We start from the raw sequence: 15653 nt of genomic DNA on the forward strand, positions 1-15653 counted from the left end.
ACTCCCAGTGTCACTAAGCCTATGGTATATGTTAGCACCAAGGTTAAAAAATACTGATTTATTTAACCCACTCCATACAAAGTTGTTACAGGCAGTTCACAGTTCCATGTAACTCATCTACTACGGATTTTTTTATTTACATTCCTATATTTGTAGTCCAGAATGTGCTCCCCCCCCCAAACAACTTTTTATTGCAAGAGAACGGGTCGCTTCTTCCCTCTCCGCCTCCATCTCTCCTTCGCGCCTCCACAGAATTGTCTACAGCACAATGGTGACGTGATATGGATATAAACGTTACTTTTAAACTTTCCCAGTTCAGCGACAAAGTAGTCTCTGGTGTAGCAAGCTTTGAATGTGGCTCGAAGTAATGTATCCCTGCGTTTCATCATAGTCTAACTCAGGGGCGGCTCTTCCGTAATGGCCAAGGAGCGTCGCGCCACAGCTCGGTCATTCATTGAAAAATTAAATGATGATAAAACAATAATCTTATTTAATTTTTCTGTGACTGGCTCTGGCCTAGGCATGCGTATGTAGAGCAGGGCCGGGCCATGACAGGGAGGAATGGTGGGCACTTATAAGTGCGCATGTCAGTTGGCCAGCCGTCTTATGCTGGCCTAACAGGCATGAACACTTCTATTTCTCCAACCCAGCTGGGTTGGAGAAAAGCCACAGGCTCCCGGTCACTGTCTGAGCAGCAGACCAGGTCACTTAGACCAATCCTGGTGCTGCTCTCATAACATGAGAGCAGTGCTGGGATTGGGTGGGGAACCTGTGCTTTCCCAGTGACTGCAGATCTCAAGATTAAATCCCAGCAAGGCCAGCTCAACCTTCCATCCTTCAGAGATTGGAGAACCGTTACAATCAGCAATAGTAACACCTGCTATTTACAATGCTTAGAAATGTCATAAGTGTGGCATAAAGCATTATATTTAAAAAATACGATTAGAAGAAGGAGGGCTCCGCAACAGATGGTTTGAGAGGGCTATGGGATGCAGGAGTTTAGAGGAAGTAGCCAGCAGGTGGGAGGAATTGTGTAAGACGCAAGGGGTGGTGGTTTTTAGGTCTCGCCTGTCGATGCGCATGCGCATCGAGCAAGCGAGACTATGGGGGCTTATCCACTCTTTATCCACTGCAAGGAATCGTGGCGATTCCTTGCAGTGCCCGTGACTTTTAAGCTCAATGCGCATGCGCATTGAGCTTAAAAGCGCGTGCACGTCCGTCTTGTTTTACCCGCTCCGCCCCCTCCCCTTCCCGCCGTGTCGCATTTCTCCTCCCCCCTCCCCTCTCTTCCCTCCGTCTTGTTTGTTTATTTTACCCGCTCCGCCCCCTCCCCTTCCCGCCGTGTCGCATTTCTCCTCCCCCCTCCCCTCTCTTCCCTCCGTCTTGTTTGTTTATTTTACCCGCTCCGCCCCCTCCCCTTCCCGCCGTGTCGCATTTCTCCTCCCCCCTCCCCTCTCTTCCCTCCGTTCATCACACGCGCAGCAGGAAACAACAGTTTAACAACGACAGACCCAACCGTGGCGCGAGCACACACATACAGAACACTTTCAAGATGATTTAGTCTCCCGGATGAGTACCTAGCTGGCACGGTGCCTCCGCCTCCTAAGTGTAAGACAGTAATGCAAAAGGGAGGCTTGTCAAAACGCCACTGCCTAAAAAGACAACCTTAGAGACAAAAGCACTAAACGAATGCCGATCGCCCCGCGAGCCCGGCACACATCCATTGCTCTCCGTCTGCTGCCGGATCAATACTGCGACCTCATTTAAAAATAAACAGGGACGCTGCAAGTAGGTCGAGTTTACTTTTGATATAGGATTCACTGCGGGGAACAGGGAGCTCTGCTTGACCTCCTGCCTCGCGCATGCCACCCGGCAATATTTCTTCGCTATTCTCAGAAGGAAGCTTCATCTAAAGTGTGCTACCGGGCTGACTCTATTTATTGGTGTACAGGGGAAGCCTCGCTTTAATTACGATATATGCATGCCGGTGCATACTCGAGCTCTCGCAGCTGAGCATGATTAATGCTCCGACGCCTTGCGTCTTTTGTTCTTTCTCTCTTCCTTCATCCGCGCGCTCTTGCAGGTTGCACAGCTCTGTCCTCGTGAAGTTCCCAAACTCGCTAACCTCTGCGTACAGCATCCGCTACTTACAAGTATGTAGTGATGATGACAAGAGCAACTAATATACAAAGATGTTTATTTGCTATCTAAGCTGTGAAATTGTTTTTATTCAAACATACGTGTTTCAAGTTCAAAGCAATCACGAGTCCCCGAACGTTCTGATTTTCGTTGGCTCAAAGTGCCATGTGCTTCAATTTAAGAGAGAAACTGAACCTCCTGTGAGCCATTGTTACAAAATGGCGCATTATTTAATACTCATAGGATGGGGTAGAACAGCTGCACGGAAGAACAGAGAAAGATGGATTCCCATTGCGCTTATTAATGTGAAAAGCCTCTAATTCATTGACAATACAAACATTTATGTGTGCCATTGAGTTAAGCTATGTTATATTACTGTGTCCTAGGAATCAACTTCCTCTTAAGATAACCTAACACCACTATTTAGGTGCACGATACTCACTGACAAGAAAGAATGCATAAGACATCAGTGGGTTTTTCAGATCATTCAATAAACACATAGGGCATATGAATGGCTTCCGGAAATACACAAGGTACTAAACAATATGATATGGGTCCGTCCCTCACCTTCAACACCTCACCCTCACTCACCCTCACCCACACTCACCCTCACTCACCCTCAACGCCTCACCCTCACCCTCACTCACCCTCAACACCTCACACTCACTCACCCTCACCCTCTCTCACCCTCTACCCTCACTCACCCTCAATACCTCACCCACCCTCACCCTCACTCACCCTCACCCTTACTCACCCTCACTCACCCTCACTCACCCTCACCCTCACTCACCCTCACCCTCACTCACCCTCACTCTCACCCTCCCTCACTCTCACTCACCCTCAACCCCTCACTCACCCTCAACCCCTCACTCACCCTCACTCACCCTCACCCACCCTCACCCTCACTCACCCTCAACTCCTCACCCTCACACAGTGCAATAGGTCTCGGAGCATTTGAGTTAGAGCTTTTAGAAATGTTTATGGCTTTTTTTTTTTTATTCTTTAGCATTGGCTACAGGAAACAAAAATGCTAAAGATTTACAAAAAAACCCATAAACAATTCTAAAAGCACTAACTCTAATGCTGCGAGACCTATTGCATTTCCAATGCTTGTTCTAGGAGTGTCTCAAGATCTTCGTTCTCTGAAAGATTGTGGTCTCTGGCGAGCAGCACTGACTGGACACCTCTTCACTTGAACTTCACTAGAGCTAGGAAGGAGTTTGTTACCAAGTTCGACAGCTGATTGAAGTGGGTGTTTCACTTAGTTTCTTGATCTTGTGAGCTTCTCCAGTTAGCAAGTGACGAGCCATCAGGCATGTGGGTAATTGGTCAAAGGAGAGGGCTCTGGTGAGAAGACGAGCTGCAGTGTAGAGACTGGAGTACCAGGACGGCACTGCTGGAGTTGGTTCTAGGGAGGATGCCGGCATATGCTACATAGATGCTGTTGGGGAGGGAATCATACCTTTTTCCTTCTTCATGTTGGAATTGATGGAGCCTGATCACCAGGTGATTTGGTGTGAGCGAAGGGGTGAAAGAAAGCTTTGCCAGACATGGATTTCGATTCACGAAAATTCCAGGGGTAGCAGAAGTGCCATTACACACTTTGGCACACCCTTTATGACATCACAGGAACTTCTCATGGCTCTCAACATTTCTTAACTTTCCAGGAAGTGATATCAATGAATTTGAAAGGCTTACAAAAAAAGCAAGCTACCATAATAGGAAAGAGGAGAGGGCTAGGGCGCTCGACCTCGGACCTGGGGATCCTGGTTCGAGTCTCGGTAACGACGCCAAAACCTCCTGTGATTCTGGGCAAATCACTTAATCTCCCCGTGCCTAAAATGAAACGTTGTCCTCATGTAACGTGACTGGAAAATATGTAAAGCGCTCTGATACCTGATTCGGTTTTGGTCTAGTTCGAACTATATAAAACTCTGCAAAAAAAAAAAAAAGACTAAATTAGATAACGCTATTACGTTTTCACCCATATATAAAACAGAGTGCTGCATTGTATGCCCGAGATACAACAGTGATCAACACAGGGTCATTCCATCATAAACGTAACCATATAATGCTCAAGTACAATCATCATATTTCCAGACTGTAGGAAAGTGCCCCTTTTGACAAGGTTACCCCCCACTTTTTTAGTCTGGTATCTGATGCATCTTTGACTGAAAGTGTACTGGGTTCGTGCTAACCATGTCCCAAGTACCAGTGTTCTTTCCCTAAACTATAACAGTGTTCCACAATGGGCACAACTTTAGACTCCATAATGGACCCTTGTAAATGGTACCCAGGGTACCTGGGGCTTTGGGACTAAAGGGCTGCAGCACCAAGCTATTGCAAACCGCCGTTGCAGCCTGCGTGTCTTGGTGCAGAGAAAAATGAAGAATCGACATGGCACACATCACTGTGTGCCATGCCTGTGAAGCACCACATGTGGTATAGGTAACTGACCCCTACAGCAGCCCCACAGCCCTAAGTCAGCATGTACCTATACCCATGTCTGGGCATATTTGCTTGAGCAGATATGTCCCTGTGATATCTAAGTTCACTCTTGGATGTCACAAGTGCACAGGGAAGCCATAATGAGTACATGGCCTGGACACTCGTGATTCCGAATACCCCAAACACATGATAGCTTCACTGTACCCCCCGATGATTGGTACCAAACACCTCATCTTTATAAACCCACACTGATGCCAGTGTTGGATTTATTAATAAATTCACCCAGAAGGCACCTTGGAAGTCACCCCTGAAAACCTACCGACCACTAGTGTGTTGTGTGCAGCAACACAAGCAGGAACATTAGTAAGATTAGGAGGTGTGCCCACACCGAACCAGCACCACCCCACCATTTCAGATTCCTCCATCTTGTTTTGGACAGAATTAGCCTTCTAGGGGCAGGGTTAGGCCCATTTCCTAAAGGAAGTGGTCATATAGAGTTTAGACACCCTAAAGATAGGTAGTACATTGGCTACTACCTGTCACTCCCCTTAGCACCCCTAAATGAAGTATTTAGGTGGCCCCCTTGAACCCAAAAACTCAGATTCGACAGATCAAGTGAAGAAGAATGAAGAAGAGTCAAGCCTGGCAAGAACTGCAGAAGCACTGTGAACTTGTGACGTGAAACCCTGCCTGCTTGCAACTCTCTTGACAGTCGCAATGGAGTGACTCGTTCTGCAAGTTGAAGACCTACCACAGTCTCGGGTAGTCTGCCAGCACTTCGAAAATAGCCTACAGTCTACCTTGGAGCTACTCCCCTATAGACCACAGGCACCAACAACCAGAGTCCGGTTCACTGACTTGCAGCTCCCCAGGTTGACTAACGCCGCAGACAACCAGGAGAAGGTGCTCATGCTCTGGAAGGTCAGATCTGTCTCCCCGCTGAGTGTGAAGACACCAGGACCAACCAGAGCCGTGCAGCACCCACCCCTAGGGTAACAGACGCACTGCACCAAACACTGACCAAGGAGCACCTTTGCGTACCAAGGTCAGCCGACCTAATCACTCTGCACCTGAGCTGCCTGGTCTGGGTACCAAAGAATCAGCTGTGCACCCTTGTTCCAAGACCCCTTGTGACCTAAGCTCCCATTTGGGAGCTCCCGGACTTGTCCCCAAGTCGTCCTGTGCAGCCTGTTTCTAGGTGGCCCCCTTCTTCGTATCACACAGCAACCAATCTCACCAGCACCTTGCTGCCAGGGAAACTGGGGCCGTTCTTGAAGAACTGCTGGTAGTGCTTTAGACCTTTGCTCACCTCAACCCTAAACCCAGAAGGTGAACCTGCCCTGAAACAGACTGTAATTATTGGAATGCATATATGACTTTGCCTTCCTTTTTTTTTTTTTGAAGAGTTTTATATAGCGCGCACTAGACCCGAATCAGGTATCAGAGCGCTTTAGATAGCACAAGTTAAGTTACATGAGGACGGACACACATTCATTTTAGGCACGGGGAGATTAAGTGATTTGCCCAGAATCACAGGAGGTTTTGGCGTCGTTACCGAGACTCAAACCCAGATCCCCAGGTCCGAGGTCGAGCGCCCTAGCCGTTAGGCCAACTCCTCTCCTTCCTTAGCATTGCATTGTGCGTAAAGGCGCACGCCTTGAAACAATTACTTACCTGTAACAATTGCTAACAAAAACAGTGCTTACTTTTGAACGAAGTTCCTGGCTTTACAAAATATATAAAAAGAAGTGTTATTTTTCTAATCTGGTCTCAGATGTATTCTTTGAGTGTGTGTCTCATTTATTGCCTCTGAGTACAACAAATGCTTAGCACTATCCTCTGATAAGCCTACACTACCACAAAAGAGTGTTTGTAATATCTACTTCAGCCTCTGTAAACCAATTGGGGAGCCACTGGACTCTCTGTGCAGTGTACTTCTTTTTAGTGCACTTTATAGAGAGACAGCTTTCTACACAGGCATAGTCTCAAATGCCCAGGCATATAAAATCTAATGTAAAATCACATCATTATATGGCCAGGCAAAGATTTTATATGCTCAGCCAAAACCTCCTTGCAAACACAAACTCTTTGACCAGGTGTAGCCTCACATGCCCTTGTAAGGCCTCGTAAATGCATTTGTAGACTCTTCTCTCGCTCAAAATAAGTCTGCACGCAGGATGCATGCACCCACACGATGGATACAATTCTTCTTATTAATAATAGTAATCCAAAGCCACAATGGAAAAGCCTGTTGAACAGTTTTAAGTGTTTCTGTATTAGTTCTTTATTGTTTTAAACAGCCAGCCGACACGTGTTTCATCGCTTTTGTGAATCCTCAGGGCTATATCGGCTGTATCAAAATCAGAAGGTCGCGCAGCTGGTGATACTTCCGGCCCAGCCGGGCCCGTGACCATCAATGTGGAAAAAAAACAGGGGACTGGTCTCCGAACAGTGTGAGGAGCCTGTAGAAAAATCGTTATGTGTCAGATACAACGTCGTTAAAATGAGTGGTCTTCTGATTAAGTAGTGATGCACACTAGTTGCATTTCGGGTACGACTTCAGTAGCTTTCGAGAGGACGCCAGAATCTTAGTGTCTCCAAAAGCGGCATTCAGCGTGTACTCTCCACAGGCTGTGTTCCTGTTTGGTCCAAACAGGAACACAGCCCGTGGAGAGTACACGCTGAATGCTGCTTTTGGAGACACTAAGATTCTGGCGTCCTCTCGAAAGCTAATGAAGTTGTACCCAACTTCAGACTGGGGTGTTGTGACAATAATGCCCCTTTAGAACACCACGAAATGCAACTAGTGTGCATCACTACTTAATCAGAAGGCCACTCATTTCAACAACGTTGTATCTGACACATGACGATTTTTCTACAGGCTCCTCACACTGTTCGGAGACCAGTCCCCTGTTTTTTTCCACATTGACTGTCACGGGTCCCGGCTGGGACGGAAGTATCACCAGCTGCGCGACCTTCTGATTTTGATACAGCCGATATAGCACTGAGGATTCGCAAAAGCGATGAAACACGTGTCGGCTTGCTGTTTAACACAATAAAGGACTCCATATTGGTCCAAGTGTCCTGTGCCTCGCGACCTGAGAAAACACCCCAAACAACATGCTGTGCAATCAATACCAGAGGATGAAGAGAGATTGCCCTCTTATTCCACCTATTCGAGTCGTCTTCGATGCATTTGCAGACACACATAGTTTGATGGTTTTCCATTGTTCATTAATTTCCTGCTGTACTGGGCTTCTGAACGATGCAGTGATTTTCTCTTGTCTTCAACTCCACAACGGAGGTTCTTGAGTTCTGAGCTCACTCTCTTGATGTTCCGCCATACCATGGTGTCTGCAATAAATGCAGGCTGCATCTGGGTGTCATTGTACCCAGGGATCAGTTTATAAAATTGTTGCAATTCTAGGAGAATGCTACACTGTGTTGTTGTGACAGTATCTTGTGATGCATTCTCTCCGATTTTTCCTGCAGAAAGCTGTCGGTGGCAAGAAGGACCGCTCCCTCTTCCTGTTTACAGACTTGTTGGTTTGCACCACACTGAAACGCAAGTCGGGGTCGCTTCGCCGCAGCTCCATGAGCCTGTAAGTACCAGTACCTCTGCCAGAACATTATTCTGTTGCCATCCCCTGGCAACATCTGTTGTCAGAAGATTGACTGATGGATGTCTTTTTGGTTAGTTTATAAGATGGCTCTTTCTACACACCCACTAACTCTAGGATCATACTTGTTTCTCAGAGGGGCAAGAAGTAATGCTTGAAGCGCAGATGCACACTGGTTCTCTCAAGACAAGCAAGACAACTAAGCTCTTTGCATTTGTATTCTAACTGTAGGTTGTAAAAAATGGACAGAAACCGAAAACAGGGAGCCTTAATTGTAATTCTAAGGATGACTTGGCGTTCCAGAGATTACCACTGCACACAGTAATTTGTAAAAAGAACGAGCCATAACTTTTTATTTAAAATCCGTGCTGCCACTCCATTTTCTATAAGTAAACCCAAAATATCAGGTTTTTTGTTTACCGACACTTAGTCAACATTTTACTCTGGAGAAAATAGTCCACTGTCCCTCCCCCGCCCATGCTCTTTGGTTATGTTTACTTTCGTTACCATTCGAGTTATATCGCGACCCTTTACTAACATAAGGTCCTTGGCGTCAAAGAGCTTAACCTGCTTCAGGCAGGCTTAAGGTAGCCCGTGCTGCTGGAGGGGGCAGGCAGAAGTGGTGTTGCTGAGTAACCAGAGCAGCGAGCCTGCCTGAGGTGAGCGCGGGTAGTGCTCACATGAGTCACGGGTGGAAGGGAGGTGGCATTCCTCCGCCGGCCTCCCCCACAGGACGGATTCTGAATAGCTTCCCACTTCCCTCCTCCCCCGCCGGAGAGCAGGCTTGGCACCGCCCCAGGGCTCGGCGCTCACCTCCATCAGCTGCAGCTGCGGCCAGGGTGCCTGCCTTCCTGGCAGGTCCCTGGCATAGCTGGCATTCCTGAGGGCCAGCAGCCTGCTGGCGGGGGAGTGCCCGCCTGGTTTGCGAGGGCACACGCACATCAATCAGTTTACTTCTCCTGAAAACCTTTGAAATTGGTCGCTGCCATGTTGCTCCTAGGAAATTATGAATGGCTATTGGCTATAAAAGTGATACCGTTTTTCTTTGCCAAAGTAAATAAAGTTTACATTTAGTAACTAACATTATATATAAGTAGCACATTGGACCCAACCTGTGCACCTTTCTTAACTAATGCACGTAAAAAACAAAATCTATGTTCGTTTAATGAAATGTGTTAGTTATGCTGTACCTCTAATAAGTACTTGCAATAAAGGCTTATTGGCGCCACCTAGTGTTCATGTTGGGCAATGTGGCGCTCATTTCGGTACAAAGATGTAAAGTTTTATAAAAACGTGAGATTTTGTAATTCATCTATAAACGGCAGTCTCGGAAATCGGCGATTTGTGACGCACTCAGTCGACGATTATATCAGAACTGTACTATAATAAGTTATTGCCATCGAGTTCTGACGTCACAATGTCTGCTGCTAGAGGAGTAAAATAGAATGGGAAAATTCCCGACCAGCATCACCGGTGTATGCGCTGCCATCCCATAACTTCGGTGCTAGAAGATAGAGCTTGAGTGCTTCTGTAATGTCGAGACGTAGCTGCTAAAAATGGATGAGTGGAGGAATGTAATATGTGATGGACAATGGCCAAAGCTTTCTAAAGAATCCCCTACAGGACCTATGTATGGGAGGGATATGGCCCCTTCGCCTCCATCCTGTTAGGAGGCGGGAAACTGCGTTTTGGACCCCCTCGAGCCCTGGGAGCTTTTATGGATGTGGCTTTTCCATAGTCTATTTATTTATTTGCTTGTTAAGCGCCTGAGTCAATTTAGACCGTTAACTGTATGAATTAGAGCTGAAGAGGGGAGATCAAATAAATTTTAAGGCAGGGTAAAGAGGTAAGTTTTCAGTTTCTTCCTAAATGGTTCTAAATTCCTGGTCTGTTTCAGTTCGGTGGGTAGAGAGTTCCAGAGGATAGGTCCTTTGTAAGACAGGGCTCGACCTCCCTGTCTGGCTCTTCTTATCTTTGGGACCTGTAGCAGTAGATGGTTGCTGGAACGTAGTGTACGTCCAGGGATGTAAGGTATACATTTTTCTTTTAGATAACTGGGGCTAGTACCAAACAGGCATCTATGTATAATATTACAGATTTTAAATTTAATGCGCTGCTTTACTGGTAGCCAGTGAAGTTGGCGAAGTAAAGGGCGGGAAGGCGTTCTGGGAGGGGCATTGAGGGCCAGTCTAGCTGCCGTATTTTGGACAACCTGAAGTTTATCTAGCTGTTCTTCATTTGCTGAAATATATAGTCCGTTGCAGTAATCCATTCTGCTTATTATAAGAGTTTGGATGAGAGTTTTTCTATGTCTATCTGCTATGTTTTTCTATGTCTATCTCCTACCCAGAGCCTAAAGGGCTCTGGGTAGGAGCCATAGGTACTGTGGAATGGGGTTCCGGGTCAATGCACATCAGAATATGCTGATGTCGTTTGAGATGCCAGTGGCAAGTACTGCCTGATGGGGGAACCTGTGCTTCTAAAGAAAGGTCCTGGTTAACAAGAGTCCCAGATTTCTCGCCACCTTGACGTGAGAGGACCCATTAAGTTGGGCCGTAGAGAAGGGGTCCGTTTCTTGGTGCTTTTGCTTGTGACTTGGAGTTTAGTTTGATTAGAGTAAAGTTAAACAAAAAATTGTGAAAAACATTGATTGAGCGCCTTTTGGGTCAATGTCAGCTGCATGGGAATAAGCAGAAACATAAAATACCCTCTCATTTAACCATGCATTTAAGGCACTGATTGAGCGAAGCAAGGAGGTCCGACCGCCTCTATATGTTGGTGCTGGAGAGATGTTCTATTCGTAAGTTATTTTTCGACACTTTTTTTCCCTTTCTTTTTTTCTTCCTTGTTTTTTTTTTCCTATTGCCTAGCTATGTTTTTCCTCTTTCGCTGTCGAGATTGTCATAATTGCTTATGTGATGCCCCAACCATATATTTGGGTGCCCTCTGAAGAACATTACTGATTTGTGTTGACCTCTTCCTTTCCTTATTACTTTTAAACTGCAAAACAATTGACTTGTAGTTCTAAACAAGGTGAACCATGTCTGTGATAGTTGCACATCTTTTGGAGGTGTCTTTTTTTTAATTTTTATTTAAGCAGACCGCATTATGTTTTGAATTAATCTGCTTTTATAACAGTATTCCTCTGCGTATGCAGATGTTTGCTTCATGACCTCATCCATCACACATACAGTGAAGCCTGTAATTAAAACATTAGGGCATTATTCCGCTCTGCTGGTGCGCGGAGCTCTTGTAACAAAAAGTAGGCTGTCAGGTGAGCGTTGCGTACCCCAGAGTACATATTGTGGATGCAGCATTTCCATGGAGAGAATCCCCCCTCTCATTCGCCTCTTTTCTGTTTTCTTTTTAGTTACACTGCGGCAAGCATGATCGACATAGCCAGCAAGTACAAGCTACTCTGGAAGCTCCCTTTGGAAGACGTGGACATCGTGAAAGGTTGGTAGCGTCAATGGGCGTGGATTCAAGGACGATTCAAGGCATGGGCGAAGTCAGCAATTGCCCAGGGCTCCCGCCTTCCAAGGGGCTTCCTGCGAAAGTAAATGCTATCCCTTTCTAGCTTTCCTCTGTCTATTTCTTGATCTGAACCACTCTTCTCTGCCTACATCTACCTCTGGCTCTCTTTTTCCAATATCATCTTAAGGATTTTTGGGTTCGTCAGAAAGACCTAGTTCAACAGTTTTTGGGCCAAACCCATTTCCCAAAGTTTGTTTGTCATCATCTGGCATACAGTTCGCGAAAAGTGGGAAATACAATTCAAAATTGTTATGAAGAGGGGGCCCCTTAATATGTCTTACCTAGGGCTCAAAATCCTTAAGATGACACTGAGCCGCTTGCAGGACAGGGGAGGCGCCCCACTGCTAATGGTTTGATCACTTGGGCCCCAATTCATGACCTCATCTTCTGCTTTGGTCTCTATTGGTCCCCTGTATCTCAGCTCATTGGTCTTTCTCTGTTGGCTTCCTACACACCCAGGCCCACGTCTCTATGGGCTCTCTTTATCACCATCGCTTTCCTCTCTATCGTTTTCCCTTTACTCCCTGGATTGGTTTCCATGGGCACTACAGTCCGCTCTCTGTTTTTTTTTCCACATACCCCAACCCTTTGCTCTGGAGTTTCCTACCTATTCCATACGAGTTCTGTCATCACACCCATTTCCTCTCCAGTGGTTTCCATATATGTTCCATCGCTTCCTCTACCTTTAGGATTCCCTCTCAATCTATTCCTTTCTTCTCCTATTTTTTCACTTTATATTATATTATTTTAATCTACTAGTTATTGTAATACCTTATATAATTGGGGGAAAATATTACCTATGAAAAGAACTAATTTCAGCACCGTGACCTATGATGGCCCGAGCGACACTTGTGCATAACCCCAAAAAACAATACCAAACAAGCAATTGCAATGTGTTAGGTCTTGCATTTGTTAAAGTTAGAGCTGATGGCATTGAAAATAATAATATTTTTTACTTTTATTTTTTTATTTGCAGTAGTTATTATATTTGCATAGCACTACTGCCACAGGTATCAAAAAGCAAAAGTAAAAAACATTGTCATTTTCAACACCAACAGCTTTAACTTGAACAAATGTGAGCCCTATTGCATTGGAAATGTAATATGTCTCACATGAGTTGGAGTTAATGGCATTTAAAATGCCAATGCTTTTACCTAGCCTTGTTGCAGGGTGCAGTACCATATGTGGCCAAAAAAGGTGTCCATATATACGAGTAGCTTTGAAAAGTGAAAAAATAATTATTATATTAATTCCAGATTAGGCTGTACCCTGTGTGGAGCTGATAAATGGACATTTATAGAAGGTCTCCTATATAAATGTGAGATGTGCTAGTGAGTAAAATAAATACTGCCAGCCTTGCCTAGGACCAAGCATGTGTCCTGCCTGAAGCCCTTTAAGAAAATAGTGCTCTGATGCTGTAATTAAAACCTAGGGAGTAACAACACATGTAACAGGGGGTGTCCTCATGGAAGGTTACAAGAAAAGACAAGGCGGTACTAAGGAGGAACTACTAAGCCTATTGACCAATGAAAAGCCACCATGTACAAAGGACAAGGACAGGAGCCAATTAAAAAGATGGGCGGAAAGTGGGAAGAGCTTTATGCCCATATCCTGAATACAGCATGTTTTGAAGAGACGGCACAAGCGCTACTTAGCCAACACCTAAAAAGAAAGCTCAAAAAGTGCATGGAGGGTAGATGGCAAACGGGCATTCATGATATGGATTAAAATTATCAAAAAGCCCATGGGCGTTGCTAAAATCCAACTTGCTCATCATGAGTGAGGTTAAACATCAAACACATCACAGTGAAGTTAAATATGCATTTTATGATGGGGAACATTGATAAAACCAATCTAAATAGTCGTGTGTGGTATTAAAATCCTATTTGTGGGAGTTAACTTGGCTACGACTCCAGTAACAGAGTGTCCAACAGTCTAAAATCACATTAAGAGAACGTGGCCCAGACTAAAATCCCAACAAGAGACTGTGTGCAGGGAAAATCCTCAAAATCACAACAGCGACTACACAAAACAAAAATATTTGTGACTGACTGACTGTGAGTCGGGCTTGTCAGCAACTTCGAGACTGGCTAAAATTCCCTTTTTCATTCCCACACAAAGCTCCATCACAACATCTGAAACACACTTCACCACCCCTGGAAGAAGTTGCCTGTAGAATCCAACCTGACTCCCATTGCAGCTGGCTCTGTGCAATGTAGCGTTGTTTTATTAATGCGGAGTACACGCAGATCAGACGAGAACTGCCAGTAGTATATGCATTTCACGTAAATATTGTCCTCTTGCATAAAACTATAGTTGACAATTCTGGTTGAAATGTTTGTTTTTTGATTGTCGGATTGTGACGAAAAAACACATGATTGATCATCAAAAGTCAAAATGTGGCTCCGAAAAATATTGCTCCAAGATCTCTTGTGAAGATATAGAGGTTTACAAAGCAGACCCAGTCTAAAAACAGAAGTAGTCGTCTTCAGAGCTGGCCAATGCATGTGAACTTTCTGATACGTGACCCACTTAGTAACTCTCTAACATTACCTTGAATGCTTCCATAGGCCTGTCAACCTTTGTTAACAGTTGTTCAGGTCTGCTGATCCCTCTCTGGGCACAGGAAACCTGCAAGAAACTTGTTCAAGATTTAGTGTGAGTGGAGTGCAAAGAGCAGATGCTTCACATGTGTGTAGGCAGCAACCACTAATAAGAGGGTGTGTGATGAAGAGCATCCTTGACAAGTGTTGTTCCTTGATACAGTGCCCTCCCCGTATAATCTTCCGGACCAGAGCAATCTCCGCCTCTGTGCAAAGGGCTGCCTGTGATTGGATAGCTGAACCAGCGACAGTCCTAGGGTGGGAGATTGTCCCTGCCTCTTTGTTTACCTTGACCAGAGAAAGCACTCAACCAAATGTAGAGTCCCCCATGCTATGTACTTCATACTCAGGGAAATTGCAGCGTCACGGTGAGGGGATCTGGGCAACCTGTGGATGAGTAGCCTTATACAAAATAATAGTTTTTCCCCCTCTCAGCTAATCTATTCTTTGATATTCCAGGGGCTTCTCAGGCCACGAACAAAGAGAGCATCCAGAAAGCCATCGGCCGCTTGGATGAAGACCTGAGTACGATGGGCCAAATAAGCAAGCTCTCTGAGACACTCAGCTTCCCTCATCAGGTAAGGGGCATTGTTGGGAAAACTGGAGGGGAGACTCTGGATGAGGAAGAATTGGGAGGAATGGGAACTATGGAAGAGCGGGATTGGTGGAGGACAGTACTGATTAGGGAGCAATCTATTCCATGAAGTAGTCATTGCACAGTAGTATTTATTTATTTTATTTTGAAAGTTTTATATAGCGCGAACAAGATCTTTGCAGATATCAGAGCGCTTTACAAAGTAGGGAATACCAACAAAAGAATGAATAACAGGTCCTTAAGTATGCAGACATTATAGGTAGTAAGTGGGATGGGTAGGTGCGTGAGGGAACATAAAAGTACAGGTAAATCAATACTGCATGTAGATGGTCAAGTAAGCGAATCAATAATACAGTTAAAGCACATGTTCGTAGTGATCGATCAGAATAATACATGAAAAACACATAATCGTAGTACTGAGGGTGAGTGACACTGAGTAGGGCCTTCTCAAAGGGAAATCTCTCTGGATTTAGAGGATGCCCTACCTAGCATTGTGTTGTCCTGCAGATACACAATTTGCAAAAATTAGATTTTTAGCCTGTTGTGATAGAAATGTCCCTTGCATAGTACAACGGGGTGCACACCTGCTATGATTAACCCAACTGCATCTGGAACTGGTATCCTGATTTTTACTGGCCTGGCAAAAATGCTAATCCAACATGCTTTCTGCGGACTAGCACTGACCATGTTAACACCGAGGTCTGGAACTGGTTA

General features: G+C 45.3%; 1 protein-coding gene across 1 annotated transcript in view; it reads left to right on the forward strand.

Annotated features, from left to right (window-relative positions):
* ARHGEF17 (Rho guanine nucleotide exchange factor 17) overlaps positions 1-15653 on the forward strand; it is a 611927-nt gene that overhangs the window by 517855 nt on the left and 78419 nt on the right. The window contains exons 8-10 of the mRNA XM_078658552.1: positions 8080-8189; positions 11578-11663; positions 14804-14922. Of these exons, the coding sequence (XP_078514678.1) occupies positions 8080-8189; positions 11578-11663; positions 14804-14922 (315 nt within the window). The remainder of the gene's footprint in view (positions 1-8079; positions 8190-11577; positions 11664-14803; positions 14923-15653) is intronic.

This window comes from Lissotriton helveticus, chromosome 8, assembly GCF_964261635.1.
Source record: "Lissotriton helveticus chromosome 8, aLisHel1.1, whole genome shotgun sequence".
NCBI lineage: Eukaryota > Metazoa > Chordata > Amphibia > Caudata > Salamandridae > Lissotriton > Lissotriton helveticus.